Here is an 11454-nt window from a genome sequence, read left to right on the forward strand (position 1 = left end):
AGATTGTATTATTTTTTTATGTTTACAACTCTGCTTAATTTAAAAACTGTTTTTAACCATATACGACATTCTTTAACATTATTGGGCTTTGATTTTAAGTAAGCTAAAATGGCAATTGTACTATCATTTTTTTTTTTCTTTTTCACTTGTAATTTACAAAATCAGTGGTTCGCGAAAGACTTTTTCTCATAAGTTCTTTAGTTATAAAACTACTTACCCTAAAACTATTCTTGCAGTCAGTTTTAGTTGTACTTAACTGAAATGTTGACCCAACTAGTAAAACTTAGAACAGATATAAAACTTGCCTATACCTTTATTCTTTTGAATTATAAAACCTCTTTAGCAGTGCAAAACATATTAAAAGTAAGCAAATTTAACAGATATAAACGAGTTGCATTTTATTTCAAATACCCAACTTATCTTAAATCAAATATGCAGTAAAACTGCATACAATAACCTTATACATAAAGCGTTTTTCGAAATTTAGAGTAGAACCAACAAGCTACTTACTGTAATTGTAGTATTAAAAGACGTATATATAACAGTGTTCTTTTACAAACTTTATATCATTATAAAATAATTTAAGTCTTTAATGTTATACATACTAAAAGTACAATTAAAGCTACACATTAAAAGCTATACGAACATAAAAACTAAATCTATTAAAAAATTACTTATTAATCTTAATATCAACTTTTTGTAAGTTTTTATTTTAACCAACTGAACTTTAGAATAATAAAATTGAATAAAATAACCTGTACAACTCTATACTTATTTGCTGTGTAAGAGACTATGAAATCGATTACCACTGTTTGCCTCTTTTAAGCTGAAAAATCAGAAAGTCATTAAAAATACAACTTTTGTTAATATTCAATGAGGCTAAAACATAAATATTAAATCAAGTCAAGTTTGACTTACAAAAATTTGTATATAATTTAATAATGGCAACACTTCTAAAATTTCATTAACACAAATTTTAACTAAAACAATAACTTTTTTCTCTCAAGCTATCTAGTATTGACAAGGTTATTTACTAACAAAACTAATACTGTTTTAGTTTTCTCATTTAAGTATTTCAATAAGAAAACTATAGTAAAGATCCTTACAAAAAAAAAAAAAACATTTATTTTCATATAAAAAATTGTATAGGTGGAAAAATAGATTTAAAGCTATTACTTAAATAGAAAAATACTGCTTAAAATGTTATTTTGAAAACTATATAAAACAATAACAAATGTATAACTTACCTCTGCTGTAAGCTATCTTTTCTTTTACTTACTGATTTTATAAAATCCTGAAAAATAAAAAAATAGCTTAACATTACTCTCCGAAGTACAATAAAATAATTATACTAAGTCATCAGTAAAAATATTTAAAAACTTTGCTTTCCTCAAATTTATTTTAATTAATTTAATAATTTGCTAAAATTTTATGTCAAAAAAGAGAAAAAAAAAATTAACAATCAAAACTTTTACTACTAAGTATTTTGAAGAAACTGAACTGTAAGTTAAACTGTAAAATTTTAATTCTAAACTGTAAACTTTCAACTGTAAGACTCTACAAATTACAATCAAAACATAAAAAAAACTGTGTTAGTTTTATAACTTAACATTCCAAAAAAAAAATTAAACGAAGATATACTTTTTATACTTAACTGTAAACTTTTAACTGCGAGACTTTAAAATTAACATTCACAACATAAAAAAACTGTGTAGGTTTTACAACTTAACACTTCTAAAATTAAACGAAGATTTACAATCAATGTAGTATAACCTAAAGTTTTGTTTCTAATCTGCAAGTAAGATAATCCGTTGGTGCGAATACAGATTTTAAAACTCAATTACTTTGATAACAAAATGTGTCTTAAGAAGAGAAAACTTAATTAGCTAATATTGCATAAGTTAAATTGATTTTCTCTAAGTGTAAACTTCTACGTACTAAATTAACTTTAAGTGCCAAACTACTAAAATAAACACTTGTAAAATTAACTTAACTATACAGTAGAAGTTTAAAATAAAACCTTTGATGTTTTTTAAGTACTTCAACATTGAAAACTAAACCAAGTTAAAAATGAGAAAACTAAACAATAGAAGGTTTACTTGATACAAATTAAAAACTATATTAAAATTATCGAAAAGGTGATAAATTTTAGTAATTTAAATCTTTTAAATTTAGTTAACAGAATATGTTCATCAGTACAAATTTAAAAAATCAACACGAGCATATTTCAAATAGTAAACGTTTTAATCAAATAACAAAATGCGTCCATGATACAATAAAACTGCATATATATATGTGTGGAATGAATTACAAAATTTTCATTTCATCGATTTGCTGCTCCAACGACTTGAAATTCCACACGATGACATTTCCGTCCTTGCCTCCAGTTGAAAATTTGTCACCGCTGAATTTGGATACCTGTGAGAAAAATTGTCATTACTGAATTTTGACACCTGTGGAATAAAGTTGAAATGTCTATAATGAATTTTTATGTCTGAAAATAAATTGAGATGTTGTTAAGTTAAAGTTAAGTAAATTTACACCTTTAAAAATTTGTCATTACTGATTTTTAATGCATATGGGAAAACGTTTAGACGTCATTATAACATTTATACATTTGAAAATATTCAGGTTGAAAATGTTTCCTTACTGAATTTTGATACCTCTGAAAATAATAAAATTGAACAGCCATTACATTTTTAATATCTGTGTAAAATAATTAAGCTGAAAATTCCAAAACACTTAATTAAACAAATAAAATTAAATTGTAACTCGCCCTTAAATTATCAACTATGAAACATAAACTCTCAAAATAATTAACCTATTTTAATATCAACTTGTTTGGAATTTTACCTAGCTTTGAAATATGACCATATTACAGTAAATTGTCACCCAAAAATTCTAGTTAAAATGATATCACTGTGTAGAATTTAAAAAAAAGTTAACATCTTTTTTCAGGTGCATAACTTATTCAAAAAATATAATAAAACTCATTTCGAAAGTAAATTGTCGATAAACAAATTGACTAAACAAAAACAAATAGTTATGAAATATATTTTGTTATATTTTCAGAAAAAAACTTAATTTAAAAAATCTTCAATACTTCAGGAAAAACTTGAAAGATGTCATTACTCTTAAAAATAGCAAAATTAGTTAACCCAAATAGTTGTTGATGAAGTATAAACAGGCAAACTGAAATAAAATTATGTATACTTTATTGTACGTTAAGATCAACAAAAATTAGTGCAAGATACTTTTCTCAATATATTGATACCTTTTAATACGAAATATAACTGACATACCATAAGATAATTATCATGAATATAATTTGGTATAAAGATTTACAAGAGAATTCGTCTGAGTTAAATATTGAACTTATTACTACAAACTTCCTCAAAACAATAATGAAGTATCAAAACAATAAATTAAGAAAATACTAAACTAAATTATAATTCTAAATATAGTCTCAAAAACATGTAATCGTTCATATATTTACATTATGTTACAATATTATACAAACGTTGTTTAATATCACATTACCACAATCATTTACTACATAAAAATTAACTTAAATTCATAAAATTAAGATCTTAAGAACCTAAAGAATAACAATTTTTTTATTATTAAAAGTATCATTATCATTACTTACAAAAACAATCTAAAACGATATATTTACGAATTATAAAATTAACCTGCAGTATGGCATTCTTGTGTTTAGCATTGACATTATTACCAGCACTATTAATAAACATAAAAATTAACTTGCAATATAATATAGCGTTCTTATGCTTGGTATTGACGCTACCTCTATCATTAACAAGAAAATAATTTAAATAACAGTAATAAAAAATTTCAACCTGAATAATAGAGTTTTTGTTAACAATGTCAACCCCATTAGTAACATAACTAAAACAATAATATTAATAAATATTTAAATTAACCTGAAGAATGGAATTCTTATGCTTGGTATTGACTGAATCACCATCATTGCTGACTGCTCCCTTCTTATCCATCATCTTAAACATGTTCATTGCTGATACTTGCTTGCCTGGATAAAGGTTTACATTAAAAAATGACTATTTTATTAGTGTGCATTGTGCAATGTTGAACAATTGTTTTAGCAGTTGTTTTGTCTACCTGAAAATAAGTTGTACATATTTTATTCAAACAGTAGTGAGCCTATTACGTTATATATCTAAACATCTGATCAATGCAGTTTACCTAAAGTTTGCATTGCGTCTAGCTGTTATATCTTATATATTTATCTTTATTAGTGTGTTATTCAAATAAAAACTTATTGAGAAACTTTTACAAAGTATTGTAGTTTAATTAAAGTCATATATTTCTGGTATAAATGCACACATACAATTAAACTTCGTGTATAAATTAATTCACTTGTGAAAAATGATTACTTTGCAATATTTATTAAATTGATTTGAGCAGTGTTTTTCTAAAGGTATGGTAACTGTGCATACAAACAGTTTAAACATATTAAAAAAACTATTTAAACACAAAATAATTTTCTTTTATGTGAATTCTAAGTTACTAAAACACTGCAATTTAAATATTTTTAAATATACTACGGTTTAATTCATAACTATACGAACATTATAAAATTTAAAACAGTAGTATTTTTTTTTAATTAAATACGTTCTTTATAATGAATAACCACACAATTATGTTGCGAATGTTCACATATTTTTCACTTTAATATATAGCGGGACGAGATTTTAAATCATGTATTAATGATACAAATATTTATATCAATTTAACTCACCAGCACCAGACGACTTGCTCTTTTGATCCAACTTACAAGCGAAAGTGACTGATGTGCAAGAATCATCCACAGTGAACATCATTGGGTTACAGTCGTGACCCTGTTGTATTTAAATTAATCATATAATATATAAAATTTGTTTTTTAGCTTTTATATAGGTTGTATTAGTGACTTAATAATCGACTTTCACGCTAATGAAACACACAATAACAAAAGCTATTGACAGTTACTAGTATGTTTGTATATAATGTACTTATTAACCTCTTAGCTTAGTTAAACCAAAAAAACCATCAGGATTGCAACTGGTTTTTGGAAAATTTTCTCCAAGTTTTCAAAATTTCTTCCAGGTTTTTGAAAATACACGCTTTTGGGTTTTTCTTAGTTTAAATTTAAGTTTAAGGTTAAAAAACTGTTTAAATAGTTTAACAAAATTGAAAAGAAACTGTAAAGCTACTTTAAGTGTGTTTTTTTTATATAAAGTAATTTTTGATGACGACAAAAAATTTTTATCAATATGATAAATTTTTTGTGTCAAATCGAAATTTCATTATATTACATGTAAAAGTTGTTTAAAATTCTAAGTTTTTCTAGGTGCTTTTCTATCCTAAATTGTCCAATTCCACGTTTTTCAAGGATTCTAGGTTTTGTAGCAATCCTGTAGAAGGATTTTAAATGAATGAGTATAACCTAATATTATCATCGGAACAACTTTCAGTCTAGATAATATGACAATAGTAAATTACATAACAACAAAGCTTATATGCATAAAAATAAACATATATAAAACCAACCCCAGCAACAATGGAGTTTTCGGTGAGCCACAAACAACTAGCAAACGGAAGATGAGGGGTTCTCATTACTGCTATCTGCTGCCCTCCAGCGACGACTCCCACCATCGATGCTGCTGTCACCACTGCCAACTTGTCACCACTAGGGCTGAACTCCACGCCGTTGACCTAGAATGGAAGAGAATGGAATCCGTTTTAATTCATTTTTGAATACTTGGAGACATTTTTTTTTTTGACTACAGCAAGTTTGTCGCTTGATAGACTTAGTTCTAAAGCAAGAAATGGAGGAAAGTTTCTACAAAGTTTTTTTTTCAACTGAATAAAACTGTACAATAAACAGTTTATTGAGTTTTTTAAGCAGACAAATTTAAACAACCTAGGTCAGCAAATTTCTAGTTTAAAAAATAAACTTTGTTTTAACTAATCAAATAAAAAAAAATGTCATGACATTTGTGGTGAAAAATAAAATATTTATATCATTAATGCCAATTACAAACTTTTGCATAAATATTTAATGAAAATATATAAAATTTAAGTTAAAAATCTAATTAGTTATTAAACATCAATATAGCAGCAAAAGTGACAACAATTACCAACCCATCCAGTGCACGGAACTTTAACTTCCTGCATCAAGTTGCCGAAGTTCATCTTCTTACCCCACACAGTGGCCGATGGTTTCTGGTTGATTTCCTTGATGTAAGCGCTGAACACGTACGCGGTGTAGTCGCATGACCCAGCAGCTAGCAGAACGTTGTTGGGATGCCACGACAGTGTTCCTATGGTCGATCTGGAAGAAAAATGCAATTTTTTTTTTGAGTAAAGATAAACAATGAAATAAAATGTCAAAATTTGTTTTCTTGTACTTAAAGAAATACTTACTTTCAAAAAGTAAAAGTAACTTTCAAAAGGATGATATGATAAACTCACTAAAGTATATCAATTAATAATAAATATTATCTAGGAAGATATTGTTTTTTTTTATTAAAGTTATATGGAACATAAACTACCCTCAGTTGATCATAATTAGAAACTTATAAATATGAATGTTAATAAATAAGCCTAATAGATTCTTGAGAATATCATTTATTAACTTAAAAATATTAAGGCCATAGGGGGTCTGACATTTTTTTTTTACAAAAATTAACTTTGGCTTTTATATGAAAGCTTTAAATACAAACTACAAGCCTGTTGTTATAGAATTCAAAAATATCATTTAACTTTTGAAATATTTTATTTTTTGTAATAAGTTTCCGATACAAAAGTTAGACCACAAATTTTTTGGGGTCCATTTTCTCGGAAAATTAAAAATTCACTAAAAATCTATCTTCTCCTTCATTTTTCAAGCAATCTTCTTCAAATTTTCAGGAAATGTTCCTTATATTAAAAGGAAAAAACCTTATTTTAGAATTTTAATAACGTAAAAAAATAAAAGTTTTATCACAAAAGTTAAAAAAAGTGTTTTTCTTTCAAAAAAAAAATTTACTTTTCACTTTTTTATTCCAAAGTAACGTTTTTTTTGTTATTGTATAAAGATTAGACTGTGAAAGTTTGAAGAAGTTTGTTTGAAAAATGTAGGAGGAGATAGATTTTAAATAAAATAGTCTTTTTTTGCTGTTTTAGTTTTCCCTTCCCATAGGGAACCTATTATGCGGCCCGACTTTGACTAGTCATATCTCAAAAAATAATTTGAATTTTTTAAAACGATAAAAAGCATCTTCAACATCAGTAATAATTCTATAAAATAAGATCAACTTGTAAAAAACATGGCTTACCCCCCTACGGCCTTAAATCAGAACATATTTCTTGTTTTTTTGTTGAAATAACCATTATAAGAAACAACAAAACATACAAGAATGATAAACAAAATATTTCACCTGATGGGCTTCTTGATATGCTTGGACACCCACCAATTGTTTTCTGACTCGAAATAGCATACAGAAATCATCCTGCTGGATGATCCAACTGCGAACTTGTCTTCCTCGGGCGACCATTTCACACAAGTTGCCGCCCTGTTGATGCGCAGGATTACCTGTGGAATAAATGTAACATAATATATGGAAAATAATTTAGAAACAAGTAAAACTGTGAAAGTTTTTAATAAACTAAGACTATAAAACTAGTACACTTTATTATAAACCTGTGGGATTCATTTTTAAACACTTAAAATATTTCATAGGTTCAAAGGAGTTACTAAAAATATATTAATTTTTTTTCATAAAAATAAGTTTTTTCAAAGTGAAATTTAGGCAAAAAGATGAGGCTACTTAGAATTTACAAACATAATTTTTAACACTATACTAATTTATTTTATTATATTTAACTATTATAATTACCTGTTAACATTTGTAGATGTTTAATCAAAGTAAAAATAATCAACTACGTAGTTTTATGGCGTTACAATAAAAATACAAAACTTTAAGTTGTTAGGAATGTTATTTTAAAATTCAAATTTTATGCAAACAAAACAGTGTTTCTAATTTTTGTTCTTAAATACAGCTTTTAATAAATATTTTTTTAAAATAAACTACTGATAATTTTTTTAAGATAAGTAAAATGTAGAAAGAAGAGCATTACTATGGCAGAACATCTAGTAAGTTACTGATTGATGTAAAGATGTACATATAGATTTTATCATGTGGATGTAGTAGTCATCATAAGAACAGCCAGGCTTAGAAAAAGATTATCAGTTAATACTTTTTAAACATTTTTTTTTTGAATTAAGAGATTGTTTTTCTTTTTCCTTTATAAATTTAATCCTTATTTTAATTTACTTTTTAATTAATATGAAACTAAAAGCAAAAAAGCACCAGATAAACTGAGGAGTGAGTAATTTAATTTTTTTTTTGTTTTGATTTTTATTTTTTAACTCATATGCATCAAAATCGAGTTTACTTTGTGCATGCCTGTCTTTTAAAAATGATGAGTTTTAAAAAATTAGTAAGACAACATGTTTTGAAAGTTTTATAGCTTGTGCACTTTAAAATCTCGAAAGCACCTGAAAACAAACTTTTTTTTATATCATGCTTTATTGATGCACAATACTACCTGAGATAATGAAAATTTCAACTCTTTGTTCTTAATCTGTAATATGAATTCTAAATATCCTAAATAGGTTGTAAAAATATAGAATAAACAAAATCCTTAAAAAATATCTGAAGGTTTTTTTCATTTAACAATGCTTTGATCAGTATATATTAACCACTAAATATTTAAAATAATTATTTTACTTAATTATAAAAAGATAATAAAAAGAATACCTACAACTTGTTTACTATACAATCATCAACCCAACTATAAAAAATATATATAAATACTGTTAATTAAAACTAACAAGTTCCTGCTGCCACTCATTATCTTTGAGTTGCCACACGTAAGCGTTTCTATCGGCTCCACAGGTGACTATACGGTTGGTTTTCGGTGCCCAGTCGATTCCTGTGTAATTTATATTTTGTCTTTTTGTGATGATGTTGTGTTTACTTCTAATGAATTATTTGTGTTAAGGGCTACCTTTATTTATGTCTAAACATGTTACCACCAAACTTTGTTTTTACATGTTTTGTTTTAAGGTATTTTTGTAAAAATAGCTACATAAATGAAATAAGCTTGGTTTATTACAGTTTTATATACTACCATAATGTTAAAAATAGTGATATACTTCAAATCTGATTGCTCATTTAAAAGTTAGCCCAAGATTTTTCTAATATGAAAAAATACAAAAAAAAATGTGAAATTCTTAACTTAATTTAATTTAACATGACTACAAAACAAACATATCCAATCAAACGTACAACTTTAATGTAAATTTGCTTTTAGAACAAAAAGTAACAATGATACTATTAACAGTGGAATGAACTTGAAAAATACTGAAATCGTAGTTTAAAGTTAAGTTTAAGGTAAGAAACTGTGTTAAATAGTAAAAAACATTGAAAAGATAGTGTAAAGCTACTTTAGATACGTTTATAAATAAATAAAAAATTTGAAGATAACAATTTTTTTTAATTAAATGATAGATTATTTGAGTCAAATCGAAATTTTACTACAGAACATGTGAAAATTGTTAAAATTCCAGGTTTTTTTAGTGATTGTTGTTCAAAATTTTAGGTTTTTCCAGGTTTGTTTTGCCTGAATTGTCAATTTCAGGTTTTTCCAGGATTCCAGGTACAGTAGTAACCCTGATAATAATTCAAAACAAACAAAACTATAAGAAATTAAATAAATATAACCAAACAAAAATTGTATTAATGCTGAGTGTATGTTTTCAAGCTAATCAAGGCATAAGTCTTTATATGCAATATTATAAGTATAATAACAACAACACAGTACTTTAAGAAATGCAATCAAGAAGAAAACTAAAAAAATAAACAAATAATTTTTTAACATTAAAAATATATTTAAATCCGTAATCTATTAAATATTTTCAAATATTTTCACAAACTAATAACAACAATTTTTTATTCATACAATAAACTTAAAAAGAAATAAAACTATATATACAACAAAACAACAACTCAAGCTTATGAAAGTATAAGGTTTGAGCATGGTTAAATTACATATTTACATATATATTAAAAGTATATTATAAAATTACATTTATCAACAAAAACAAAATCAATGAATTTATTGCATCTTTTAAGAAATTTTGCAGATTTTTTTAAAGCAAGTTATTTTAAATAAAGTATAAAAACAAACCAGTAACGTTCAAGGTGTGTTCTTCCAGCTTGTGGATCAAGTTCCACTTGTTTCCCTTCTTCTCGTAAATGTCAACCACGTTTGAGTTGGGAGTGATGGCTAGTTGGGTGCGATCGTGGTTCCAAGCGTGGCATGGGATTGGCTTTACTCCGAAATTAAACACTTCTGATGATGATGACATACTGTTTTAATGCTATACTATAATACTCAGCTTTTTTTTCTTACTTTTAAATTTGCTCAATTCAAATGAAAACTATTGAACTCTAGAACTTAATAATATAATACCTTAAAAAGAATTCAAACTTTGTTAAGCTGTAAAATTGTATGAAAGTCAAGATAAACAATTAAAGATCAAAATGAACATCATATAGTTTTTATATTATCCTCGAAGTATAAGTTCAGTAGTAAAAGTTTTCAGTTATAATGAATTATTAAATCACTTACTATATTAATTTATAGTTGTTGTCAAACAATACACACACAAACTTTTTTTTAACATCTTGTAACTAATGAAAACTTGAACATGTTTAAATCAACAAAAAAATTAACACAACTGCTTTAAGAAGAATTATTTTTGTAGAATTTAAAACAAAAAGATATAATATAAAAAAATTATAATTAACTTCGACTCAATTTTTAATAAAATACTTTTTGTTATAACTAACTTTAAAAGCCAATATTAAATTAAAGATTCCTTTTATTATATCTACTTTAAATATTTTCAAACTACTATGATTAACTTTTATCTTTGAAAATAACATTTATATGATGAAAATTAATCATACTATTGTACCTTTAAGACAAGGGAGAAATTTTAGATGATTTTATATAGATGAAGAAATTGCTTAAATATTTTATTACTAAGATAACCACCAGAATTTGTTTTTATAGACTTATAAAATAAGTTATACAAATAAACTTACTTTCTCACGGACTCTGGTCAGTCTACGTGAAAAAAAGAAAAATAAAAAGCCTTAGAATAAATAATCTGAAAACGAATATTAATTTATTGAAACATACACATACTATTTTTGATTTAATTTTTGAAAATTAGTTCTATTTGAACACTAAGTTTTGAAATCTATAATCATGCAAAAATGTCATTAAGTGTTAGAACCTTTAACTGATGCTTTTTATTTGATATAACAGAATACATTACCAAAACAAGATTTCTATTTGACATACTAATTTCAATTCACT

The 11454-nt window shown here is 25.4% G+C and overlaps 1 protein-coding gene across 1 annotated transcript; it reads right to left on the minus strand.

Moving 5' to 3' along the window:
* Window positions 1–2016: 2016 nt before the first annotated feature.
* Window positions 2017–11244, minus strand: LOC145831968 (actin-related protein 2/3 complex subunit 1A-B-like). Its single transcript, XM_082939326.1, has 9 exons — window positions 11178–11244; window positions 10255–10436; window positions 8897–8997; window positions 7440–7594; window positions 6163–6352; window positions 5569–5733; window positions 4778–4877; window positions 3942–4048; window positions 2017–2418 (listed from the first exon to the last, which is right to left on the minus strand). Exons 2-9 carry the CDS (start codon window positions 10433–10435, stop codon window positions 2308–2310), a joined length of 1110 nt encoding a protein of 369 aa, XP_082795452.1. The 5' UTR covers window position 10436; window positions 11178–11244; the 3' UTR covers window positions 2017–2307.
* Between the last annotated feature and the right edge of the window lie 210 nt (window positions 11245–11454).

Source organism: Thalia democratica, chromosome 3, assembly GCF_965202585.1.
Source record: "Thalia democratica chromosome 3, ktThaDemo2.hap1.1, whole genome shotgun sequence".
NCBI classification, from domain to species: domain Eukaryota; kingdom Metazoa; phylum Chordata; class Thaliacea; order Salpida; family Salpidae; genus Thalia; species Thalia democratica.